The sequence below is a fragment of the Oryctolagus cuniculus genome, chromosome 12 (assembly GCF_964237555.1).
Source record: "Oryctolagus cuniculus chromosome 12, mOryCun1.1, whole genome shotgun sequence".
Classification (NCBI taxonomy): domain Eukaryota; kingdom Metazoa; phylum Chordata; class Mammalia; order Lagomorpha; family Leporidae; genus Oryctolagus; species Oryctolagus cuniculus.
The window spans coordinates 86,610,425-86,637,987 of NC_091443.1; the positions used below are offsets into that span (position 1 = coordinate 86,610,425).

At 41.6% G+C, this 27,563-nt stretch overlaps 1 protein-coding gene and 1 long non-coding RNA gene across 21 annotated transcripts in view; one reads left to right on the top strand and one right to left on the bottom strand.

The window, feature by feature from the left end:
• The window catches only part of USP3 (ubiquitin specific peptidase 3), a 192,882-nt gene that overhangs the window by 150,899 nt on the left and 14,420 nt on the right, over positions 1-27,563 (top strand). For 18 of the 20 annotated variants that reach the window (XM_051821892.2, XM_051821891.2, XM_051821889.2 and 15 more), the window contains 6 exons: positions 8,274-8,357; positions 11,231-11,312; positions 12,755-12,837; positions 15,039-15,152; positions 17,482-17,595; positions 25,957-26,103. In XM_051821892.2, coding sequence (XP_051677852.1) covers positions 8,274-8,357; positions 11,231-11,312; positions 12,755-12,837; positions 15,039-15,152; positions 17,482-17,595; positions 25,957-26,103 — 624 coding nt within the window. The remainder of the gene's footprint in view (positions 1-8,273; positions 8,358-11,230; positions 11,313-12,754; positions 12,838-15,038; positions 15,153-17,481; positions 17,596-25,956; positions 26,104-27,563) is intronic. The other 2 variants (XM_070054357.1, XM_070054358.1) reach the window with 1 other exon arrangement.
• LOC138844700 (uncharacterized) lies at positions 20,745-26,972 on the bottom strand. The gene is made up of 2 exons (XR_011380934.1): positions 26,785-26,972; positions 20,745-20,926 (listed from the first exon to the last, which is right to left on the bottom strand). It is a non-coding gene; the product is annotated as an uncharacterized lncRNA (long non-coding RNA).

The following is a 27,563-nucleotide window of genomic DNA, read 5'->3' on the forward strand; positions in this document are numbered from 1 at the left end:
GATCAGAAGAGGAGCAGCCAGAACTAGAACCAGCACCCTTATGGGATGCTCGCACTGCAGGCAGAGGATTAACCTACTGTGCCACAGTGCCAGTCCCTATGCTATTCTTAACAGCAGTGTTCATATAATGCCATACCATATATTTAATTAGGAGGTTATTAACTGTTGGCTTAAAGAAATTTATAACTTGAAGGTCATATTTGGTAATAAGGATTTGAGATGAGCGTTTACATAAAGCCAAGATGATAGTGTTGTGTGATTCAGGTGTTATAAGGATACTATCTCCTTTGTACCTTCCCTTTTCATATCCTGTTTTCTAATCTAGCTTCTCTATTATGTTGTCTATAACTTTAAATGTAATTTTTCCTTTTAAGATTCAATTTATTTAATTTTTCTTAGTTTTTTTCCTACCCAGAATGTACCTGACAAGTAGTCTATTAGAAGTAGAGTTCATGTTTACTTGAGGAGTCATCTAATGTCACTATTAGAAAAAAAACTTGATTTAGTATTAAAAACCTTAAAAGGTGATAGTCCCTGACATCTGCTTGGCACATGAAGTCCTGTAGGAGATATGGAATCCTGTACCTCTCTTTAGCGCAGAGTGATCAAGGTCTCTGAATCCTGCCCAGGTTTCTCCTATCATAGGATCTCAGTGCTAGTAATAAATGAACATAAGAAAGAAAGAAGGAGTAGAGCTTTTTGTGATACTATTTCAGCTACATTTTGGGAAACAGAGCATTTAGCCATGTTTTATAACATTTACTTCAAAGTGGGAAATGTGTTCCAACTCTCAAAGGACCAATCTGCAAGCTTTTATGTACTCTCATACTTCCTATTCTGGTATGAGCTACTTAAAGGAGAAATTAAAAGTAGCTAAATATTTATCCAAGCGTTAAAAATAAACATAATTCTTAAAAAAACCATAATTCTAATAAAATAGCTTCAATACAATTGTGCAAACCAGGAAAGATTGGGGAATTTTAAAAATTATTTGTTTGGGAGACAAAGACAAAGACTAGAGCTTCCATCTGCCAGTTTACTTCCCAGATGCCCACAATGGCAGGGTCTGGGAGTTGGGAGCTCAATTCAGGTCTCCCATGGGAGTGACAGTGACTTAAGTACTTGAACCATCACCTGCTGCCTCCTGGTTGCCAGACTGGAACCCAGACACTCTGATTTAAGATGCAGTTGTCCAAACTGCTAAGTGAAATGCTTGCCTGGGAACTTTCTGGCACCAGTATTTATAGAATACTTTTCCAGTTTGAAGGCAGCATCTCATCTACAGATTAACCAACCAGGTGGTGTGTACGGTTTTTTTTTTTTTTTCCCCTAACTTTGTCATTCATTTTATTTTGATCTTTGGCCAGGAAGGAAAAAGAAATCAGAACAAGAATGCAGATAGCTAAAGTTGAGTGTGCTGTGTGGCTGAGGCTCCTGGTTACAACAAAGGAAGGAAACTGACAGTTACAAGTCCTCTACCCCATCCCACGCACTCTTAGAAGCTTTGACTTGTGAAAGCAGGTGTTTTCCTTCAATAATAAAATAAAGTAACATTTAAAATAATTGTGATAGTACTTAAAATACTTAAAAATAAAATAACCCTTGTACAATGTGTTAAATTCAAACAGTACAGAAATTATACCCTAAAAAATAAGTTACCTGCTGTTCCAGTAACTACAAGAGTGCCTAAAACAGTCTTAAACATTAAAAACAAAACAAAACTTAAAAGCTAATGGAGGAAAAAATCCAGCCAAAATACAACATAAATAAAGTTATATTACTTCTTTATTATATTGGGTAGTAGTACAGAATTTTGTAACAAATATTGTCAGATACCCTGGATTAGCAATATTACGTAATAGATAATGCAGGTTACATCTGTACTTTTTTTTTTTTTTTTTTTGACAGAGTGGACAGTGTGAGAGAGAGACAGAGAGAAAGGTCTTTCCTTTGCCGTTGGTTCACCCTCCAATGGCCGCCCGGCCAGCGCACCGCGTTGATCCGAAGGCAGGAGCCAGGTGCTTCTCCTGGTCTCCCATGGGGTGCAGGGCCCAAGCACTTGGGCCATCCTCCACTGCACTCCCTGGCCACAGCAGAGAGCTGGCCTGGAAGAGGGGCAACCGGGACAGAATCCGGCGCCCCGACCGGGACTAGAACCCTGTGTGCCAGCGCCGCAAGGCGGAGGATTAGCCTATTGAGCCACGGCACTGGCCAATTTTCTAATAAGTTTTAAAAAGCAAAAGGAGGAGTAGGTATTGTGGCACAGCAGGTTAAACCACCATTTGGCATGCCTGCATCCCATATCAGAGTCCTGGCAACTCCATTTCCAATCCACCTTCCTGCTAATGTGCCGGGGAGGCAGCAGATGATGGCCCAAGTACTTGGGTTCTTGCCCCACCTGGGGGACCCAGATGGAGTTCCTAGTTCCTGTATTTTTTTTTTTAAGATTTATTATTTATTTATTGTGAAAGAGTCATAGGGAGAGACAGAGATCCTTCATCTGCTGGTTCACTCCCAAGATGATCACAATGGCTAGCCCTGGGCCAGCTGAAGTCAGGAGCCAGGAGCTTCTTCTAGGACTCCTGTGTGGGTGGCAGGGGTTCAAACACTTGGGCCATTTTCTGCTGCTATTCCCAGATGATCAGCAGGGAACTAGAACTGGAAGTGAAGCAACTGGGACACAAATGAGCACTCAGTGGGATATGGCATCACATGCAGTGGCTTTACCAGCTATACCACAGTGCCAGCCCCATTCCTCTCTGGCTGGGTCCAGTTCCAGCTGTTGTAGGCCTTTGGGGAGTGAACCAGTAGATGAAAGATCTTTCCTGCTCTGTCTCTCCCTTTCTGTCACTCTGCACTTCAAATAAATAATGGAAAAAAGAAACAGTAAAGGAAATTTTAGTTATGTTTTATTTAAACCAAAGTCTATAAAATATTATAAGTAGTCAGTATAAAACTTGTTAGAGATCATTTACATTCTTTTCTTATAGAAATTTTGAAATCAGTGTATATTTTACATTTACAGAACATCTCAATTCAGATGAAACATTTTTACCAAATATTGATATGATTTAGGTTAATAAAAATTGAAGTTAAAAAAGTAGACTCAAAGTATTTCAAACATTAAAAGTTTTTCAGTAAATGGAGTACCAAAAACATTTTTCTTTAATATTTGCTTTAATATTGACAAGACTTGGCTTATCTTTTTAGAATTATTAATTTGACTCTGAAGCAAAAGCATGTTTCAAAATATCTTTTCAAGTTAAATCTAACTTCTATATAATTGAAGTAAATTCAGTAACTAAATATGATCAACATGAAATTCAAAGTATTACATAGGTGCTGCAGCTCACTAGGCTAATCCTCCGCCTTGCGGCGCCAGCACACCGGGTTCTAGTCCCGGTCGGGGCGCCGGATTCTGTCCCGGTTGCTCCTCTTCCAGGCCAGCTCTCTGCTGTGGCCAGGGAGTGCAGTGGAGGATGGCCCAAGTGCTTGGGCCCTGCACCCCATGGGAGACCAGGAGAAGTACCTGGCTCCTGCCATCGGATCAGCGCGGTGCGCCGGCCACAGCGCGCCGGCCATTAGAGGGTGAACCAACGGCAAAGGAAGACCTTTCTCTCTGTCTCTCTCACTGTCCACTCTGCCTGTCAAAAAATTTAAAAAAAAAGTATTACATAAACTGTATTTTGAAAGAGCAACAGATCTTTCATCCACTGGTTCACTCCCCAAATGGCTCCAACAGCCAGGGTTGGTCCAGGCTGAAGCCAGGAGCCTGGAGCTCCATCTGGGTCCCCCACATGGATGACAGGAGGCATCTAAGTACTTGGGCTATCTGCTGCCTTCCCAAGCACATTATCAGGGACCAGGATCAGAAATAGAGTAGCTAAGACAAACCAGCACTCGTATGGGATTCTGGTGTTGAAACTGGCAGTTTTACCCACTGCACCACAATGCCGGCCCCCATTCTAAATTTTTAAGCTAGGAAAATAATTTAATGATAACCAATATAACTAATATGAGTTTAATTACCAGTTGGTCTTTACATAAGTATCACTTTAACTCAAGCTACCTGCATAAAATATTCAAATAAAAACATTGTAATACTACATTGAATAAAAAAATCATTTGAACTGCATCTTTCTGTTGACACAAACTAGGTTGGTGAAGTACTCCTGGAAATGACACACACCTGACATATGCACTCCTGTTACACAGTGTAATAATCAAGTACACTTCTACAAAACAGTAAATTTGTGTTGGTGAGAATAGAATTTTATAATGCTTCAGTTATTAAGTACAAATTTATATAACTTAGCGTTCTTGAAAATTAAATCCAGTTCCTCAGTTGTACCAGACATATTAGCACAGCTCTAGAGTCCAGAGTGACTAACTTTGGTGATGAAAGGTCAGAGAGAGGAAGCATCTGGAACCTACTGAGTTGGATTAGTGTCAAAGGGATCACATAAATAAGACTAGTGTCTGTGGGGAGCAACCCGGACTAGACTAAGTTACTGGAATTAAGACTTATTCTATGCATCTGCTCTCCCACAATATGGCGCTGGGAGAGAAGAAAACAGCTTCTACACAGCTGCCTCCAGTTCAGCCAATAAACTGTAGGACTTGCTCCTGATTGGAGGAGAGCAGCGTACTCGGCGTGTGGGCAGCCGAGTTGGGATTGGCAGAGGAGGACTATAAAGGAGGAGAGAGATGGCATGCACCAGGAACATCTAAGGGGAACATCTAAGGGGAACACCTGTGCAGCCCCCGAGAGAGCCGGCCGGTGGTGTGCCGCTCCCCTGCGGAAGTGGGGAATGTGGCCAGGGGGAACTGCCCTTCCACGGAGGTGGAAGGGACAGTAGCCAACCCGGGAAGAACCAGCAGCAAACCCGGGGAGGGTCGAGCAGACGAAAGAACAGCGCAGGGTCCTGTGTCGTTCCTCCATGAAGAGGGGGAGCGACAAGTGTCTACTAATACTAACTGATAAAAAGGAGAGAACAATCCAACATGGGAAGCGAGATACACAGCAGACTCACAGAATGGCAAATGCCCGAAGCAGCACTCTGGCCTCAGAATCAGCCCTTAAGGCATTCAGTTCTGGCTGAAAAGCCCATGAGAGTTCCTCAGGCATGGAAAGCCAAGACACTGTGACCAAAAATGACCTAAATGAAAGATCTCTGTGAGTGAGATCCCAGCAGAATGAACAGGCCATCAAAGAAGGAGGTACCTTTCTCTGAAGGGAGGAGAAAACTTCCACTTTGACTATGGCCTTGTCTAAATACGATTGGAGTTGGCCAACTCAAGAGGCTTCCATAGCCTTGGCAGCTCATGACAAGAGCCTCGGGTGATTACTGACGTCATAAATAAGAGTGTCAGTTGTTAAATCAACAACAAGAGTCACTGTGCACTTACTCCCCACGTAGGATCTCTGTCCTTAACGTGTTGTACTATGAGTACTAGTTATACCGTTAATTTGCAAACAGTACTTTATACTTTGTGTTTCTGTGTGGGTGCAAACTGTTGAAATCTTTACTTAGTATATATTAAGTTGATCTTCTGTATATAAAGATAATTAAAAATGCATCTTAATGAAGAATGGGATGGGAGAAGGAGTAGGAGATAGGATGGTTTGTGGGTGGGATGGAGGTTATGGGAGGAAAAATCCCTATAATCTAAACATTGTACTTCTGAAATTTATATTTATTAAATAAAAGTTTTCTAAAAAAAAAAAAAAAGAGCAAGACCATGAATAAGTTTTATTTCAGTATATGAAAACAATAGCAAATGTAATTTTATATCCTAGACCTAATACATGCCACAGCAAAAAGAATTATTTGTAAGAACTAAGTTATGTAATTGAATATGAAATGATGTCTCTTGGCTGGCGCTGTGGATCACTTAGCTAATCCTCCGCCTGTGACACTGGTACCCTGGGTTCTAGTCCTGGTTGGGGCGCCGGCACACCGGGTTCTAGTCCTGGTTGGGGTGCCGGATTCTGTCCCGGTAGCTCCTCTTCCAGTCCAGCTCTCTGCTGTGGCCTGGGAGGGCAGTGGAGGATGGCCCAAGTGCTTGAGCAATGCACCCACATAGGAGACCAGGAGGAAGCACCTCGCTCCTGGCTTCGGATCGGTGCAGCATGCTGGCTGCAATGTGCCAGCAGTAGTGGCCACTTGGGGGGTGAACCAATGGAAAAAGGAAGACCTTTCTTTCTTTCTCACTGTCTAACTCTGTCAAAAAAAAAAAAAAAAAAAAAAAGGAAATGTCTCTTTAAACAAAGTAACCCGTTTTTGTGGCAGTTAGGGGGTTCACTTACTTTTTTTTTTAAGATTTATTTATTTATTTGAAAGAGTTAACACAGAGAAGGAGAGGCAGAGAGAGAGAGAGAGAGAGATCTTCCATAATCTGCTGGTTCACTCTCCAGTTGGCCACAACAGCTGGAGCTGAGCTGATCTGGAGCCAGGAGTTTCTTCTGGGTCTCCCACGTGGGTGCAGGGACCCAAGGACTTGGGCCATCTTCTACTGCTTTCCCAGACCATAGCAGAAAGCAGGATCAGAAGTGGAGCAGCCAGTACTTGAACCGGTATCCATATGGGAAGCTGGCACTGCAGGTGGCTGCTTTACCTGCTATGGCACAGTGCAGGCCCCGGGGGTTTACTTTCCATTATGAATAAAGGCATTCTGTAAATACATGAAATGTGATCTGAGTTTGCTCTTAGATTTCATTTCCCAGATGAACACTGGCATTTGGGTGGGTTTTGTTTGTTTTTTTAACACTGAGTATTTGTACTATATATATAAATTTATGTAAACATAAAATGAAAATATAAGTAAGAATTGAAGTAATCATAATTCAGTTTCATTTCTTAGTGAATGCTTACGTTCATCCCGGTGCTAAGTAACCTTAAATCCAAATTTAAAATGTGGATCTTGCTTGCTTAACATTTAGGCTGAGAGAGAGCCGAGCAGTAAACCGTTTCACTAGTTAACTCCTTTGTGTATTTATCATAAAAGCAATAAAGAATTTATTCCCCTGACAGTGTTACTTTGATCATAGAAAAATGGATCTGGGATATAAAAGGTTGCTTTTACTCATGCAGATTTGTTAGGAATCGACCCAAGGACTTGGGGGAATGTGTTAGAGAAATCTTGACTGACACCTTGAGTCATCAGTTACTGGGAGCATGTATTACATAATCACATAGATAACATCATGGTTTACATTTTCAAAGGCATTTAGTTGGAATTGTCACTACTCTGAATAAAAGAGACAAGCCTTGCTTTTGTGTGTAATTTTTTTTATCACCTTCTCTATGCCTTTTCAGTAGACTGGTTTCAGGTATATAGGATATGATTTTTTGTGGTTCTACTAGATATGACCTAATGTTTAGTAACTGCTGTGCTTTCAAAATGTTGTCTGAGCAGAGTAACAGTATTTTCATTATTCTTGGTATTTACAAGTGGTTTTAAACAAGGCTGTATATTGAAAATATCTTAGTGTCAGCTTTTAAGTTGTTTGTGTTCAAATTGCCCATATCTTAGGAAAAGATTGAGTGTTGTTGCACGAGTTAATTATGGGTGATTCCTTATATTATTTGTGTATTGACTTGCTAAAACTTGCATGTCCACACATACATACGTCAATTTTTTCAAAAAATCTTAAATATTTTCTTAAAAATGCTTAATCGATTTCCACAAAGATATAAGCATTATTTCTACTTTCCCAGCATCTTAGAATGAAAGATGTATTATTTTCAACAGACCTGAATTTGTTTTTTATTAAATTATGCTTAAAACACACAGCTTTAGTTTTAGTTTTTCTATTCAAATATTCCTCCAGGTTAATTACCTTTTCCTTGTTTTTTACTTAACCTCTCCTCCTCCCAGTTCCCCATTAATTTGGGTTGGGAAGTATCTCCTTAAAGCTTTAGGCTTAATGCTACATGAAAAGAACTGGTGCTTTTAATTTCATTTTCCATGTATTATGCACCACTAAAAAGAATGTAACACGTGTAGCAGCTTATTTTGTTTTCAAAGGAGGAACCGGAGAGCTTTTGAATAAAAATGTGAAAAGAAGCTAGTGTTCATTGCCTACATGGCTTTTTAAAAAGGATTTTTAAAACATTCCACCGTGAATTCCAAGTCCTCTTTAGTTTACCACCAACAGTTAACTGCCTGCAGGGCCCCTGAACACTTGGCAGTAGCCAGGCCTTTGAGTCATTTCATTACTGTGGTTTCCTCAAGCTCTTTACACACACTGATTAATATTTTCCTTGCAGTTATCGCTGTGATGATTTTGTGGTTAATGACACCAAGCTGGGACTGGTACAGAAAGTCAGAGAGCACTTACAGAACTTGGAAAAGTAAGTAATAGGTCTTGGGGAAAGGAGGGGGATTTTTGTCTATGAGTTCATCACGTTTTTAATGTGGTTGAAATATTAAAGTAAACATTGGATTTGGATATCTTAAACTTTTTTCAGTTGTTGATCTTAGCTCTACATTTAGTTCATTTAATTTTTGGTCAAAAACTATCCAGGAGCCCAAGAGTCTGTTCCTTAGTTTATAAGCCTGCCAGCTTATAAGCTGCTTGATCCCCCCCCCCCCTCCCCCGACAAGGGGAATTTTGGAGATGCAAGGAAACAGCAGAAAATGATATAAAATCATTACCGGGTTACCTCGATCTTAGAAAATCCCTGTGTAATGTTATCATGAGGTGTACTGAGAAGCACTAAGATTTACGCTTTATTTTTAAGGGAAATTAGGTTTAATTAGCATAGTGCTCACTTTGCACCTCTGCCTGTACGTGTCTTTTCCTTTTCTGGTAAGGGCATTATATACCACTTGAACTTAAAAAGATCTGTGAATGCTTTGGTACCTAGAGAAATAAAATATTTATGTGGATAAGCTGTTCTTGCTATAGCCAAAATAGATGATTCAGAAAAAACTCACTGGACTCACACTGAAGCAATAGCAGAAACCCAACTGGCAGTGCCTTTGAAACTGCAGTGGATAGTCACAGGCCCTGGAACGACCGCTGACTCAAGTGAAATCTGTGTAAATCACCCCAAATCATCAAGTGCCATCTAATTTATTTTGGCAATTGACATATAGAAATATTGTGAGAATATGCCTAAATCAGGGATCTCTTAACCAACTTAAATGCAAAGCCAATAGCAGATTTCAGAATTGTTCCCTGGGAGGGTCTGACCTCATTGCTTCAAGTGCAGCACTGTGTGGTCTGTGTCCGTGTTTTTGTGTGTGTCTCATTGATGAATGACATTGTGAAGCTAATAAAGGAAGCATAATGATTTATTTAAAGTCTGAAGTAATTAAAACACATTGAGTTTAAATGTTTCTGGCTCCTTTCATTTTCAAAGTCCTTTTTCCCTTTTAATTTGAACTGAGCAGCGTGAGCCTGTCTAGAATTAGACACACAGATACACAGCCAAAATATTTAGTTTTGTCTGAAATTGCTCATAGTAAGCTGACTTAGGAGTGTCCTGCAGTCACTTGTGTAGCACTTCAGTGTGGTGACAGTGTGCTGCGCTCTGACTAGCTGGACCCCTTGTTACACAAGTGAGGAGCGCACTCACAGTTTTCTCTGAGAAAACACTACAACCTCCAACTGAAATAAACAACCACAATGAGGTGAAAGGAAAAGAAGGCCTCTGAGAATGTGCCTGGGGCCCTGCAGGTAGGAACCTTTTGTTTCCCTTGCCTCCTCCAGCAGGGAACCGGCGCTTCTGCGCTTCTATTTGACCCCACTGAAGAAGCTGTTTTGGAGTCCCACTTCCTACGTTGAAAAGCATTCCCTAAGTTCATTTTTGTGTTTTTGCAAAATAGGCTGTAACTTAGAGTTAAGTTAAAACCTCTGGTTACATTCATGTTTTACTTAAACCTTAGGCTGTTCTGCACACGCTCTGAAGCGGTGGTGTCCGGTATTAGAACTTTCTGTAGTGATGCGAGACTTCTGTGAGCCTCACTGTCTCACGATAGCTGCTGGCCACGTGGAGCCATCGAGCTCTGTAAGAGTGGCCAGTGTGGTTGAGAAAGGGAATTGTAAATTTTGTTCAGGTTAAATTTAAATTTAAATAGCTACTTTTAATGAGTAGCTACCATGTTAGATAGTGTGTACTTAGTAGATGATGATGTTCTTGAGAATCATTGTGGGTAACATTTAGTGCCAGCTGTTTATATAGGTTATAACTGCAAAGTAACCATTAGGCCCTGTCACCAAGTAGGATATATACTGTGCTTATATTCAGCTTCATCACTTACAGAATTTGTGAAGAAATCATTTAGTGCTATGATCTGTGGAACTGATGTCTTCATCTTGTAGTTACCAATACTCTGCAAGACACACATGCACTGCACTGAAGAACAGTTTTAAGATTTGAAGCAAGTGACTGTCATTAGATCTGACATTCCAGAGACATTGTAGTTCATGTGGAACTTCTGGACAGAAAGATGATTATGTGTTTACGTGGATTAGCCTGAGAAGGTGGGAAAGAACTAGCAAACTTAAAAAAAAAAAAACCTGTGTTCAAACAGTAATGTCTATTTTCTTTAGATTATTTCTCCTTATATAAAATAGTCTTTTAAAGATAACTTTTTTAGAAAATTTAAGCTAAATTTCTCTTTCATGAAGAAAAATTTTACATGTTTTTAATTCAGAATTCTGTGCTAATTAGAGTTTGTTTTAGAATTTCCTTGGCTGCATAGCTGAATGAAGGGAATTTAAACACACATGCCTAAATTCCTGTTGTTTATCATTAATCTCAGATCAGTCATAGTCTATTAAGATGAAGGCACAAAATATACCTTTATCAAAATTAACAAATAGCATATTATTTGAGACTGCTGTGGAATTTCATAATAATTGGGTCAGAGCAGGGTTTTCCTTTTGTAGTGCGGGATGGGTCTTCTACGTTTTTTTGAAGCTTCACAATGGATCAGGCCTATGGAATGATGCCAGGGAGGGATTGTTTCACAGATTATACCTCAGCCTGTAGCTCGCCCCCACCCCCAATACTCTCCAGCTGCAAGAGGAGTGGTAGAGATTTTCAAGGAAATGGAACTCCTTCCTCAGTTAACAGTGTGGTGTGCCACAGAAGGCCTGACTCGTCACTCTGTACCCTGAGTGCTGAAGGCAGCTCCTGTTTGTTCTTTAACCTGGTATGTAGTTTATATATGGAAATGTCTTTTTGACTGTCTGCTTGTGTTTGTGTTTTAATAGCTCAGCTTACACAGCTGATAGGCACAGGAAAAGAAAACTTCTGGAAAACTCATCATTAAACAGCAAGTTACTAAAAGTAAATGTAAGTAATTAAATTGTATTCAAATGTAAGGATCGGTTGATCCTTACATTTACAAAAAAACTGTTTTGTTTTTGTTTTATTAAGCTTTATATATTTATTTGAAGGGCAGAGTTAACAGAGAGGGAAGGTCAGAGAGATCTTCCATCCTGTGGTTCACTCCCCAAATGGCCACAATGGCCAGGGCTGGGCTGGACTGAAGCCAGGATCCAGCACCTCTATCTGGGTCTCCACGTGGCTGCAGGGACCCAAGCACTTGGGCCATTTTCTGATGCTTTCCCAGGCACATTAGCATGGAGCTGAACCAGAAGTGGAGCAGCCGGGACTCAACTGGCACTCATATGGGATGCCGATGTTGCAAGGGCAGCTTAACCTGCTGCAGCACAGTGTGGTCTCTTAATTTCTGCTTTGTTACCACTCTAACATTTGATGTTAACCATTGTAAACATCTGTAACTGTGTGCTTGGATTTGGAGTATCTCACACAGTGTTGGCCAGTTGTAGTAATGGTGTGACCCCAGTGGGTCCGTCCGTCTGTGCCTGCCTTCCATCAGATTACTACTAGGCTCCTCTTAGAGAGCAGTTTGCTCGTGATGTATTTGCTCATGTACCTTATTGCTTCATTTCTATGGGCTCACCAAGATCCTTGCTTCCTTCTGTTAAAAACCCCGAGCAGTGTGGGGGGCTTTTGGCCCAGCAGCTAAGATGGTGTTTAGAACATCAGTGTCCTGTATCAGAGTACCTGGTTTTTAGTGCCCTGTTCCAGCTCCTGACTCCAGCATCCTGCCGGAACAGACCTTGGGTTGCAGCAGTGATAGCTCAAGTGCTTAGGTCCCATCTCCAACGGGAGAGACCCTGAACTGGGTTCCAACTCCTGATGTGGCCTCCCCCTCCTCCACCCATGCCACACCCTTACCTGGAAGTTGCAGGCATTTGAGAAGTGAACCAGCAGATGGAACATCTGCCTATTCTTTCTCTACCAACCAGAAAAAGGTCCTTAGTGCAATTTCTCTGGGTCTGAAGTTTTGGTAAATTTTACTTTTTAAGGACTTCATTAAGATAATTTACCAGAGGTGGGTGTTTGGTGCAGCCATTAAAATACTACCTGGGATACCCACATCCTATATTTAACTGCCTGGGTTTGAATCCTGATTCTGCTTCCCATTATAACTTCCTGTTAACGTATATCCTGGGAGGGAATAGCAGGTTATGGCACAAGGAGACCTGGCTTGAGGTCCTGTCTCCTAGCTTCAGCCTGGCCCAATCCTAGCTGTTTCAGGAATTTGGGGAGTTAATAAAGGAAAGGAGTATCTTTCATTTGACAGAAAAGAACCAATTTCAAACTGGTGCTAGAATTTCAAATTGAAGCCTTTGGTTAGCTGTGGTGTTTCAAACAGTTGGCCTCCCTTGGCCTTTCTCATGGCCACCTCTTGTTGCATTTTACAGGGAAGCACTGCTGCCATTTGTGCCACTGGCCTTCGGAACTTGGGGAACACATGTTTCATGAACGCCATCCTCCAGTCACTCAGGTATGGTTACAACATCTGACGTCGAGCGCTGCCTTCAGATCTTGTCCCTGCCACTGACTCTAGTGTGTAGAGCTTAGGCAGTTAGCTCACTTCCCTGTGCCTTACTTTCCTGATCAGTTAAACTGGAGATGATGGTTCCTACTTCACTGGGTAGTTGAGAAGATTAAATATTGTAATTTGGTTAATGTTCTTAGAGCACTGCCTGGCAGTAAATAGCTGTTCAGTTATTATTAACTCCCACTGCTTCCTGACTAGGCCAGAGCAGGGGTCACAGCTGCCTCTGTGAAAGACCAGATAGTAAATATTGTAGTCTTCCAGGCTGTGTACAGTCTCTAACACATACCCCACCCCCTTTTATTTAACAAGCCTTTAAAAATGTGAAACTCACTTTTATTTATTTATTTTTAAATATTTTATTATTTATTTGAGAGGTAGAGTTACAGACAGAGGGAGAAATGGAGAGAAAGGTCTTTAATCCACTGGTTCACTCCCCAAATGGCCGCAGTGGCTGCAATGGCCAGAGCTGAGCTGATCCAAAGCTAGGAGCCAGGAGTTTCTTCCAGGTCTTCCACATGGGTGCAGAGGCCCAAGGACTTGGGCCATCTTCTACTGCTTTCCCAGGCCATAGGCAGAGAGCTGGATCAGAAGTGGAGCAGCTGGGACTAGAACTGGTGTCCATATGGGATGCCAGTGCCACAAGTGATGGCTTTACCCACTATGCCACAGTGCTGGCCCCAAAACTCACTTTAAAAATGAAAGTTCCCGGCCGGCGCCGCGGCTCACTAGGCTAATCCTCCGCCTAGCGGCGCCGGCACACCAGGTTCTAGTTCCGGTCGGGGCGCCGGATTCTGTCCCGGTTGCCCCTCTTCCAGGCCAGCCCTCTGCTGTGGCCAGGGAGTGCAGTGGAGGATGGCCCAGGTGCTTGGGCCCTGCACCCCATGGGAGACCAGGAAAAGCACCTGGCTTCTGGCTCCTGCCATCGGATCAGCGCGGTGCGCCGGCCGCGGCGGCCATTGGAGGGTGAACCAACGGCAAAGGAAGACCTTTCTCTCTGTCTCTCTCTCTCACTGTCCACTCTGCCTGTCAAAAAAAATAAATAAATAAAATAAATAAATAAAATGAAAGTTCCCGGCTGGTGCCGCGGCTCAATAGGCTAATCCTCCACCTAGCGGCGCCAGCACACCGGGTTCTAGTTCCAGTTGCGGCGCCGGATTCTGTCCCAGTTGCCCCTCTTCCAGGCCAGCTCTCTGCTGTGGCCCAGGAGTGCAGTGGAGGATGGCCCAAGTACTTGGGCCCTGCACCCCATGGGAGACCAGGAGAAGCACCTGGCTCCTGCCTTTGAATCAGCGCGGTGTGCCGGCTGCGGCAGCCATTGGAGGGTGAACCAACGGCAAAGGAAGACCTTTCGCTCTCGCTCTCTCACTGTCCACTCTGCCTGTAAAAAAAAAAAAAAAAAAGTTCCCCTGCACTAGAGAACCTTGTTCAGAGAATTTTACTTCCATCATTAGTTCAGTCTTAAGTATGATCATAAGATCAGATGTTCAGAAATTCCTCAAAATGTAAGACAAGTAGTAAGAATAACGTGGCCAACTAAAAGATTTAGCCTTTCAAGCCTGACCCACGTTAAATGAAATTGTTTTTAAAGTTGTATACTGTTAGATTTTAATGAAGCCTCAATGGCCAGAATAAATTATCTTCCCCAGGCCCTGCTGCTAATGAGGAGCGGAAGGTGTATTTGATTTCTCCTTAAAGGTGCTTCTCAGCTTTCCTGTTCTTACCTAAAGAAGAAAGTCTAGTTACTACTGAATTTTCCTTAATGATCCTGTATAATGTAGCTAAATTATATGGCTGGCTTCTTGGTTTGTTTTTATTTGAGATACTATTGAACACCCGGAAGCAAACACCCTGAAAAGAAATGGTGACAACCTATATAGATAGAAGGAAACTTGGGGGATTTGAGGAACAGAGAATCTGTTTTCAGTTCTTATTAATTCCTTGCAAGTCCTCTATCCATCTATCTGTCCTGTTTGGTTAAACTGAGCAAAAAGCATGAAGAAACTTAGTGCGAGAGATTGCATGAGTGCAATGGAAATGAGAAACTGAAAGACCACACAATCCATACGAGGTTTCATAGGATGTTTTTTTTACCACCCTATTACATTTTTGTAAAAAATAATTTTCTTCCCTTTCTTTTAAAATAGTAACATTGAGCAGTTTTGCTGTTATTTCAAAGAACTGCCAGCTGTGGAGTTAAGGAATGGGAAAACAGCAGGAAGGCGAACATACCACACCAGGAGCCAAGGGGATACCAGTGTGTGAGTTGCAAGAATCTGTCCTTTCTCGCCTTGCATTACAAACACCTGACTCTTACTGGTGATTTCCATTGTAATATGTGAGTTAACAGGCACACACATTTAAAAACATGTCTTCTAAAAATTGTGTTACAGTATCTAGCAATCAATAGTTGCTGGAATTTTTTTATTTCTGTTTATTACAACAGGCAGGATACATTTAGCACTCTGCTTACTGAGTCTCTGGAGATTGGGTTATTTTAGAATCGACATCCAGTTCCAGGTGTAGAATAACATGGATGTCATTAGTCTGTATGAATTGATTTCTTCAACAGTGCTAGATAAATCTCTTGGCTAAAAAGAAATTAATCTGTAGTTAAGAAACTAATTACAAGACAACACAGTCAACCTGTAGTTGGTCTGGACAAGGGAAAAAAATGGCCAAGTGTTTATTAAGGACTAACTTTGGATTCAAATTCTGTGCAGCCCTGCCATATTTGAGGTTCAGAAGATCTATCATAATATGATTATAAGGGGCACATTTTTTAATATCTCAGCTGTGCTGAAATAGAGCTGGAACTTACAATAATCTGTATATATGTAGTGCTTCCCCTGCCTGCCCATCTCCACTGCCATGTCACCCCATTCCCACTAATTCTGAAAGGCCTTTCAGAATCTGAAACTATGCTGTTTCAGTGGCCATGAGAGAGGAGTGTAGAACATGTTAGAAGAGTGAATGTTTCGCATGGAGCCACTGCGTGGAAACCTTTAGAGCCAGGTGTTGAAGCAGGCGTGGAAGGGCATCGCCGAGTGCTGTTGGAATGAGTTTCTTTGGTAGCAGTGTTTGAGATGAGCTGGCAGTGCTGGCATTCAAGGAGACTGCAGTCAGGTTGTCGGGGACAGTGGTGCCATGAAGAGAAGAAAATGCACGGGCATGGAGGTTAAGGGCAGAGTTACTGGTACTCATGTGTCAGTGTCATCTGGGGTTTAAATACAGACTGCAGAAATCACCCAGAAAAGGAATTTATTGAAGGCCTATAAATGAAATAACTAGTACTGGATGGGGAGAAAATCAGTTTTTTGGAGCCTGGGTAGTCTGCACCATAGCCACCCTCCCTCTGTCAACTGTCGTGTAAGGAGGCCTCTGCAGCATGACCCTGGGGAACTTAGAGCCATGCTGCTGCTTTTGCTGTCCCTGGATTCTAGGTGATGGTCTGTGCCATCAGAGTGGACTGGGTGCTATCCCTGCTTCAGACAAGCAGAGTCTATGCCACATAGCTTTGTCCTGAGTGCCAGGGAAGCTGAGACAGTATCTGACTTTTTTAACCAAGACTCGGAAGGAGTAGAATTACATAGGAAGAGGGTTCAGGCACTGGGAAGTCAAAAATGCAATTTATATCCAAAGGATCTACTAGATAGAAGGGTGCAGAAAGACGATACTGATTTTCTCATACATTAATGAAGTGTCTAAGAATATGGTAGTTATATTGACAGACATGAGAAATTGAGGAAGTGTATCCCTTTAGCTGTATGCATAGAAAACCAAAAGTAACAATGGCTTACACATCCCTGATTTATTTTCTCATGTGAAAGTCAGAGGTTATCTGTCTAGGGCTATTTCATGAAGTCATCAGCTCCTGACTTCCTGTTCCAGCTGCCCTAGGGTGTGGCTCCCATGCCCAGAGTCCAGAATAGTGCTGAGTGCTACCACTGCATCCTCTTTCCAGCTAGTGGAGAGAGGGAAGGGGTTAATAACAACTACTATTCTTCCCTGTAAGATTTCCCGGAAGTTGGACATCCAGTTTTTTATTGTGGGAGTTCACATGCCTGACAAAAATGGATGTTCCAGTCCTGGATATTGAGGGAAGTAAGAAGAAATGGAAGGTACTTAAGAAATGTAGCACACAAGAGGACCTTCAGAAAACTGTGTTGGAAAAAAGAAACCTGAAGAAAAATGGTCCTGAGAAAATCAGTTTCAGATTTGGATTTGAGAGGATAGGTGTGGTTGTGCTCGCCGAAGTCCCGGGGCCACATGAACTCTGAGAGGAGCACACGGTTACAGACTGAAGTCTGGGAAGTGCTTCTCCTGAGCAGCAAGAAGGGCAAATGCAGCTGCAGGGAAAGACCCTGTGCGGATGGGGCACCGCTTTACTTTACCCGTGTGGTTACAAAGCTGGTTCCGTCAGTAAGTATACCTTTGGGATGCTCTTATTTAGCTGTCAGACTTAGTTCAGAAAAGATGAGACCCTTTTCAAATTTTCATCTCTGTATTACGCATTTTAGATGACTGGACTCTGTGCACCGAAGGAGCCTCTGTCTGCTGCTAAGGGTGTCCTCCCTTCCTCTCTTCCAGGTCTCTGGTAGAAGAGTTCAGAAAGACACTCTGTGCTTTATGGCAAGGCAGCCAGACCGCATTTAGCCCTGAGTCCTTATTTTATGTTATTTGGAAGATTATGCCGAATTTTAGGTAAGTGTAATTTAAAGAAGGGTACTTAAAAACATTAGTATTAATCTTTGCATTGTTTCTAAATTTCATTTCCAATAAATGGTGGTATTCTAGATGTTCTAAATAATAAAGACTGTTTTTTTGTTTTATTTTTTTCTTTTAGAAGAGCAGATGTTGAATACATCTGACCTAATAAATGTGTTTATTTGAAAAACAGACATTAGAAATGTCTTTAGGGGGCTGGCACTGTGGCATAGCTGCTGCCTGCAGTACTGGCATCCCATTTGGGCACCTGTTCCAGTGCCGGCTGTTCTACTTTCGATCCAGCTGAGAAAGCAGCAGAAGATGACCCAAGTCCTTGGGCTCCTGCACCTGTGTGGGAGACCAGAGGAAGCTCCTGGCTCCTGGCTTGGATCAGCCCAGCTCTGGCCATTGCAGCCATCTGGGCAGTGAACCAGCAGATGGAAGACCCCTCTTTCTCTCTCTCTCTGCCTTTCAAATAAATAAATAAATAAATCTAAAAAAAAAAAAAAAATAGAAATGTGTTCAGGGGAAGGCACTGTAGCACCACTTGGGACACTCATATACCATATGGGAGGGCCAGCAACTCTATGCTTCCAATCCAGCTTCCTGCTAATGCAACTGGGAAGCAGCAGATGATGACCCAAGTACTTGGGTTTCTGCCACCCATATAGGAGATCCAGCTGGAGTTCCCAGCTCCTGGCTTTTTAAAAAGACGTACTTGTTTGAAAGGCAGAGTTACAGGGGTGGTAGGGGTGGGCACGAAGGTGGGGAAGGAGGAGATACCTTCCATCTGGTGATTCACTACCCAAATGTCCACAACAGCCAGAATCTGATACTCCATCTGGGTCTCCCATGTGGGTGGCAGGCACCCAAGTACTTGGACCATCATTTGCTACCTGCCAGGTACCTCATCAGGAAGCTGGATTGGAAGCATGAAGTAGCTGGCACTCAAACTGGCACTTCTTCCATATGGGATCTGGGCGACCCAAGTGGTGGCTTAACCTGCTGAACCACAATGCCTGCCCCTGAAATAATTAAATCTTTAAAAAAAAAAAAAAAGAATTAATGATTCTTTAAAATGTCTTTAACAAAAGATACGGCATTTTGTTGTTATAAAAACAAAGCCATTATAAATAACTTAAGTGTGCTAGGAAAACATACTGGATAAAATTTGATTCTTTTAAAATCTTATATAAAGAATTACCACCAAGCACTATCTTAGTGTTCCAAAAAAAAAAAAAAGTTCCAAATATAACCAGTGCAAATCCATGTTGTTGTGTTTCCTGTTCTGGTCTCTGGATCTTGAAGCTCTGAGAGGACTACAGTTATGTCCCATAAGATTCATGTTCTAGAAGGTAGCTGTGCCACAACCCACATCCTCAGAGGAGTCCTGCCTCTCTCCTGGGTTGGTCATCACTGTAGAGATGCAGACAGTAACAGAGTCAGGCACTGCATTTGTTAGCAGCCTTTGATGCTTTCTACTGATTTTTTCCTTCTGAAGCAAGTCACGGTTCTTAGTTGTCATCATTGTGGCATCCAGTGTACATCCCTCGCCTTTAAAAAATGAAAACAGGCTGGCGCCGTGGCTCACTAGGCTAATCCTCCACCTTGCGGCGCCGGCACACCGGGTTCTAGTCCCAGTCTGGGCGCCGGATTCTGTCCCAGTTGCCCCTCTTCCAGGCCAGCTCTTTGCTGTGGCGAGGGAGTGCAGTGGAGGATGGCCCAAGTACTTGGGCCCTGCACCCCATGGGAGACCAGGAGAAGTACCTGGCTCCTGCCATTGGATCAGCGTGGTGCGCCGGCCGCAGCGGCCATTGAAGGGTGAACCAACAGCAAAGGAAGACCTTTCTGTCTGTCTCTCTCTCACTGTCCACTCTGCCTGTCAAAATAAATAAATAAATAAATAAATTTTAAAAAATGAAAACAAAGACAAAAACAGCAGCCTATGGTAGAACTTAGCCTGTAGTAGAACTTATCTTGCCTTGCTGCCTAATAGATGATATTGTTAGTATAGAGAAATATTTAGAAGACAAGAACTTAAAAGGATGCATTTTTTGCCTTTCTGAAAAGTTTAGCCTTCAGGGTGACATGACATGACATGAGTAACTCCTATTTGTCCTGGTCTTTGCTTCTTTTATGTATCCTGTCACATAAATTTCCACTTAGGAGAGATGAATTTTTATAAGAATTTTAGAATTTCATGACTCTTAAGTAGGAAAGGTAGAAATGACTGCTAATTTTCCACTAGTCAGATTTGGACTCAGTATAAAATTTCTAACATAATCAGCTAGTTAGACCCTTGATAGGGATTTAATCTTTGTGTTTATTACTATATAACAAGAGTTTACATGTAATGAGTACCTACTGTGTGACAGGCATTTGGTATCTTATATCTGATGTTCATTTAAAAACAAGCAATACCAAAATTCATGTTAAGGTGGGAAGTATTGCCCCCCATTTTAGAGAAGAAAAAACAGAAAGGAGAAGCAGCTTGTTCCATCTTATACGTCTATAGCAGGTGTCTATGGAGTTTGGAGATCAATGGATATGGTCCTGGTAATTTGTCCACATGCTTTGAGTGTAGCCCTCTAATTTTCTACACCTCTCCTGGGTCCCACTGGTGACCAGAGTCCCTCATTCTTGAGAGTTTGGAGACATCTTCAGGCTTCTATGCCACAGAATCCTGCATTTCCTCTAAATCTTAACATATCTCTGCCCTTTCTGGTTCCTATTGCCCACCTGTCAGCATGATTTCATTGTTAGCTACTTAACACATTCTAATATTCCTAATGAAGGGAAGAGACCTTTAGAAAAGTCATCCAGGTTGAGAAATTTAGCATAGCCTCTGAGATGATTTCTGATATACATGAATTCTTAAATTTCCCTAACACTGATGAGAATAAGATGCTTTAGTATCCTTAGAAGGGCTTTCTCTTAATTTTGCGATGATTGAAATTGTTCCCATTTTCATAAAATTGAAGAATAGGCTTTGTCTTGATTAGATCTAGAGATTATCTCCTGGGTAGAGCTGTAGTACAGGACCACTACACAACACACAGGTGTGACACTGGGGGTGGGCTTTGTCCTTAGAGCTCAGGTTCTATTGGGTGTGCAAGGTAGGTCCTTGTGACAGACCTTTGGGGAAGTGCAGTTGAGTCTGGACTTCTGTTTCTGTTTATTGATAATCCCAAAATAAATTTCATTTGAATTTAAAAATCACATTTTCCTAGATTCACAAATCATAATATCAGGATAGCTTGATCCCTTGGAATGAAGACTGAAATCTCTGAAATCCAAACATGCATGTAGACATAGGAACAACTTTCACCTAGGGGAAGGAAAAAACACACTCTGAATGTAATCAGCAGCTTGGATATAGGAACCATCGAGGTTTTTCTTTTTTCTCACTCTAGTCAAAGCCAGTCATCTAACAGGGTAGATTTTCCTAAAGTTTTGACCTTTTCCAATATATATCTCTACTTAAGTACTATATTTCTTATGGCGTCCTAGTATCCCCAGCTCTTCTGAGCCTTTTCTTTCTTATAAAAATACTTTAAAATTTACTTTAATAGGCAAAGTATACATAGTTCAGAATTCAAAAGGTTAAAAAGAATATGCACTGGGTGTTTTTTCTTTTGTTGTCTTCCCAGGAAGTCACTGTTTTCTAGCTGCAGACTTAGTTCCTAGATTTTGCGTAGTCCTTTCATTGACTGCTAATCTGGGTATATAGCAAGTGTGCATGTGTGTTTGTATGTAAATGTTAACATGAATGATAATGTCCTTTTTTTCTACTTTGAGGTTATTCATATTTATAAATAGCTTCATCCATTTTATAGTTGTATCATAATTTGTGTAAGAGTTCCCTACCCATGGTTATAGACCATTTCTAATCTTCTGCTGTTCCAAACAATGCTACAATGAATAGTCTTATGCATACATGTGAAACCATCTAAAAGAGTAATTTTTGGGTCAAAAAGTGATGCTTTTGTAATTTTGATAGTCTTTTCTGCTGGCTTTTGCTACTTCTTCGCTTCCTTAACATGTTTGTGCTGTTGCCTGGCTCTTTGCCTGTGCGTGCTTCTGCGTACAGTATTACTCTGTGGGTCCTCTTTCTTTATGATCCAGCTTAATACTAACACCCTCTTAGAAAGTCTTTTGATGATTCAAATCAGGTCATAGTGGTTATTCCATTGCTTTTTATATTATACATGTACTGTTTTTACTTTTCTTGTACAACTTGATTTAACATATTTGCCTTGACTTCCCAAAACAGAGTTCTTTAGTTTTTTTCATCAATTATTGTTTTAAAATAATGGATGAATAAGTTGCTGAAACATTTTATTTATTTGCTAGCTGTCTGTATGTGATACTCTAACAGTAATCCTTTGGTGTGTTTGTGAATATAGAGGGGCTTAAAAAGTACTGTGCTGTTGATATATTTAAACAGTGTAGTTTTTCCTGCTAGAATTTTGCTATTTTTGTGTGTAAACACAAATACATTTTTGTCTTTTCATTTTATGGTGCTTTTATTTTGAGGAAACTCAGCCATGATTGGTGCCAAACACTGGCTAGAAATAGCTAAATTTAACCTATTTTGCTTTTACAAGTATTTTGGCTAAGACAGAAACTTGAATTCTTTTATGAATGTTAAATATGAACACAACCTAAAGTTCTGAGATGCATTAAGTATTTTAAAGGAAGTTTGTTCTAGAATGATAAAATTTGATTCTATAGAGGCATTTCCTGTTCCTTATTGGATCTCACCATTTCAAGATTGTGGACTAGAATCCAGTAACAGATAGAAGGGATGATATGAGTGTGTGGGGCTTATATGAAAATAAATGTAACTCCCCACGTTAGCAGGAAAAAAAAGATCATAGACTGGCACTGCTGAACACAGAGTGGTCCATGGTGTACAGCTGCATGTCCCAGCTGTGTTTCTTGTAGCACACCTGCGTGTCTGTGTTCTGTGGTGGTGTTTCATTATTTGAGATCGTTGCTTTTTATAGTCAGGCACATGCAGAGTAACATTTTCTTTGACTATTTTTCATTGGAACATTTCTTGAAGATTGGGGTACCTTTGATTTCTGTTCATTGTGCCACAGCTTTCTGTGAAGAGATGGCTGCCCCCATGGTTGTGGGTGCCATGCTTCAGCGGTGGGCTTCCTTCTTGGTCCTCCCACCAGAGGGGATGCCGAGGCTGTCAGAGGCTCTCTGGGTTGGCGGTGTGCCCTCCAGCTGTTACACTCTGTGTCTCACGGAGACACAGAGGGCAAGCTCAAGTGAAGCCAAAAGACCAGTGTTAAAATGGGAGCCAATGTCACTTCCCTCACCTCCTCTCTTCTTTCCCAACCTGTCACAGAGACAGACTCATGGCTCTTCATAAATAATGTCCTCCCTAATACACACCCAGCTGTTTGGTGACATTGATGAAATCTGTGTTCCAAACGCCACACCCCGAATGTGGAGAGACGCCTAAGCTGACTGCAGAGGGAATTCTGAAGACCAGATTACATAACTGGGGAATAACTGAAAAGCTAACTGAAGTTTGTTGAATTTAACATACTAAATAATGCTGATTAAGGCTTTCAGATAAGTCAATGAAATGATATACTCAAATTTTTAAAAACGGAATTATAGATGTCTTTTCTGTCAGAATCAGAAAAATTGCCCCCTGTAAAAAGGCAGACACTGTTTCCTGGTGCATTTACAAGCTGTAACAGATGCTCATGACTTAGCTCATGTAGTTGAAGTCGGCGTTTGCAGGGCGGGTATTTGGCCTAGCAGATGAGATGCTGATATCTTACACTGGAGAGCCTGGGTTTGATTCCCAACTCTGGCTCCCAACTCCTTCCTGCTAATGCAGACCCTGCGAGGCAACAGTGATGGCTTGAGTCAGTGGGTCTCTGCCACCCACATGGGAGACCTGGGTTGAGTTCCCAGCTCCCTACTTTGGCTCAGCCCAGCCCATTACAGGCCAGGAGGAGTAAATCAGCCAACAGGAGCTCTCACCTGGTTTTTCTGTGTCTCAAGTAATTTGTTTAATGAATATTTGTAATAGTATAAGATTTTTTATTTTTTTAAATTTGGGGAGGCATAGAGACAGAGTGAGCTCCCATCCACTGGTTCACCCCACAGACACCTGCAAGGACCAGGACTGGAAACAGTCCAGGTCTCTTATTTGGGGAAGAGACTCAACCACTTGAGCCATTACCTGCCACTTCTCAGGGTCTGTTTTGGCAGGAAGCTGGACTTGTTAGCCAAAGCCAGGCATTGAACCTGGGCACTCTGATAAGAAATGTGGACATCTTGACTGCTAGGCCAAATGGCCATGTTCAAAATAATGTATTTTGAAAAATCATAGTATAATTGAAAAGCTCATTAATGTACATTAGATTTTGATAAAAAAAAAAAAAAAACAAAAACTAGACAGCTCCCATGCACTGGTTCACTCCCTAATTACCTATAACAGTCAGAGCTGGGGGTTCAACCCAGGTCTTCTACATGGGTGGCCAGGGCCCAGCCACTTGAGCCATCACTTACTATGTCCCACGGTCTGCATTAGCAGGAAGCTGGAAACTGGAGCCAGGGCCAGAAATGAAACGCAGACTGTTAAGAGATGGTTATGCATTCATGATAAAAATGCACACTGATATAACTACAGGGTACTGGTTTTCACGACATTTTAGGAAAATAATGTAGGGTATGAATGAAATTTTTTGTATGTGTTAGAATTTCAAATAATACTAATCTTACCTATTGAGTCATGGAAAAAAAATGGACATTGTGTTAACTAAGTTAAAAGCACGTCCTTAGGTCTGTAAAGGAATCTATTAGTCAGCTTTTCATTATTCTAACTGAAATGCTCAAGGGAAGCTTCTTGGGAAGGAAAAGGTTTATTTTGGCTTTCGGTTTAGAGGTCACAGTTCAGGACCGGGCGGCTCCGTTTATCTGGTATCTGGTGGAGGCTGGCTGTGGTGTAGTGGAACAGTCATGTGAGCCAGGAAGCAAAGAGAGGAGCCAGGCCCAACACAGCCAAAATAACCAAGCCTCTGAGTTCTGAAGAGAACTTCCTCCTGAGGGCCACCCCCCTACCCCCGTGACCAAAGACCTGGCTCCACCTCCTCAGCACCACAATTAGATGAAGTCTTAATCAGATCACTCTGAATCCATCAACCTTTAAAAGTTAAACATCTGTATGAGTTTGGGAAGCCAAGTTCTGTTTAATCCATAACAAGGAGCTACCAACTTTAAATGTTTTTGATTGTAAATTTTTAACATTTTTACTCATGAGCCTTAAATGAAATGCTTGAATGTATTTTATATTTAGTTGCAATACACAATAGTTTAGAAGAAGCTGTAGTGAAATGCTAAAGTGACGTCTGATTTTTAAGTTCCATACTTAAGGGAGATTGTTTTCATAAAGTACAATTTCCAGGAAAATACATATTGAAAGAAACTCTGATTGAAAGAAATTTTGTTTATGGAACTGTGGCCTAGAAGAGTGATTGACTTAGAAGAGTGCTTTGACCAGAAAAACTTAGAAGACTGACTGAAGAGAACTTCCATGCTGGCAAGCTACCTTTTCTGTTAGTTTTGTAGAAGTATTCAGTATAATATCGCTTTATTTATTTTACCAAATAAATCTACCCAGACCTTCTACCTCTGCCTCTTCATTACAGTTCACTTGTGCTTGACCTGTAGCTTTCTGTCTGAGGATAGTGTAAGAAGCAATCTAAGAATATATATATATTCAAGTTTTAGCATAGATCATGACTGGGGAGTGAACTAGTAGATGGGAGCTCCCTCTAATAATTTTTTTAATGTTTATAGTATTTATTTCCCAAAGATGTCTTTCGGATCAGATTAGGAGGCAGATAGAGAATATCAGACATCTTTAATTACTTAGGTAAAGTTTTTCTTCTCTCTGCCAGTGTTTAGAATCTTCTAACCTAAGGAGTTAGTGTTGGGTTCCTTCCTTCTCGTGGCGGTGGCTGACGTGTGACTCGGTGCGGGTGTGATGTGAAGTGTTAGCATGTGACTTCTGGAGAGGCCGTGTGAGACAGTGGGAGGCGCCAGCGTTTTGCTCCCATCTGTCACTGTGTGGTAGGACTCGGGCAGTCACATGCTCCCCTTTTTGCCCTTTAATTTTCTCATCTCTAAAGTGAAGAGGTCAGCTGAGGAGGTCGTGACGAGTCCAGGTAGCTCTGATGTTCTGTGGATTTCAAACGTACTTTTACTGAACTAGAATTCTTTCTTGGAGACAGCTTTCCTGTGTTGCGCTGCGGTCCTGCCTGGCACTCTCCCCTCTGGGCGGTGGAGCCTCCCCAGTGACCGAGTGTTTCTGTTTGCTTCAAGGGGCTACCAGCAGCAGGACGCACATGAATTCATGCGCTACCTTTTGGACCACCTACACTTGGAGCTCCAGGGCGGTTTCAATGGTGTTTCCCGCTCAGCAGTTCTGCAGGAGAATTCCACTCTGTCTGCAAGTAGCAAATGCTGCGTGTAAGATTTAGTTTTTGTTTTTTAGGTGGATCGCAGACGTTTCTGTTGGGGTTGCCATGTGTTAGACTTATAGTGGAAGGGGCTCTTGACATTTCCTGAAACTCAGGGGCACCTGACCCTGTGACCAGAATGGACCAGCTTGTGCCCCTGCCCCCAGACTAGAGGCGTGGTGTATTTATATCTTAGTGGAGTTCTGATGGGTGTTGTTTGTTGTAGATTATTTTTAAACTTAGAACAGAAAATATTTGTATTATCTGGCCTTAAGACTTTCCTCCAAATGTAACAAGTAATGTATGAGACTTAATTTTCATATATCAGAATAATTATTTGTTCACTAAAAAAAGCTTAAACATTTTGAAGCTGAGTGTTCCTAAAACTCCATTTTGAAGCCATTTTTCTAAGACTTTTCTTTAATTAAATCAAGATATTTTTAAGTTCTAGAAATTTTTTCTTGTCCCTCCGTATTAAAAAAAAAAAAAAAAAAGCACCTTTTGGATGGCTTTCCCATTTTCTGATAGCCCAGAGCATATACTGAGATCAGAACGTTTGTTTTGCTTGAGAAGGGATGATTCACTCTTTCCACCTGCATTTTGGTCAATTATAATCTCCTTTTCAAATCTGTTGAAAGATTTTGTTAGTATTGACCTACACAGGAAAAGGACTTAAAAGAAACCAGCTCACCAAAGAAGAGAAGAGAGTCACTAATGTCTCAGGGTCACCGTAGTGCTGCCTGGCAGTCCATGCATCTGACTTAGAAGGCTGGGGCGTTTCAGTGACGGGCAGCCTCACAGCTAGCCTGGCCGCAGCGGAGAATGGCAGCCGTGTGGCCTGCCATCGCCATCCTCGTTTGTCCCTCTCCATCCTGGAAGCTATTAGAGTCCAGGGCAGAAAGGGAAGAACCTGTGACTGGGTAGAATTGTTCTTCCTGCTAGCACCAAATTAAAAATAGTATAAAATGAAAATTTTGGTTTGTATTTTATCCTGGCACATTTATACACAAAGGTTATCACATGGACTCCAGGATAGTCTGTGTGAGGCGAGAGGGGTCTGTGCTGTTACCCTTTTGTTTGGTGCCCAGGGCATCCTTGAGGACCACTCTGGATAATACTTAAAGGTGTCCTTTTAGTTTACAATGAATTTGCAGTATTAATTTTTACCCTTTTGTGACATTTTCAAGAATAGTAATTGCAAATTCCATTAGTTAGGAAACAGAAAAAATTTGTCATAAAATATTAAAAATTCAGATTTCTTAATTTCCTTCACTGTCACTTTTAAAGATATTTGCTAAAACCAGAGAACGGTCTCCCATGCAGACACACCCACCCCTACCGAAGGCGGCATGGTGAGGGTGGGAAGGCAGAGGGATACATGGCAGATGTATCTTTTTGGTACATAAAAAACCATTTGTGTCAAAGTAAGGGACGTTAGCACAAGAGCCAGTCCAAGTATTCAGTCTGCAA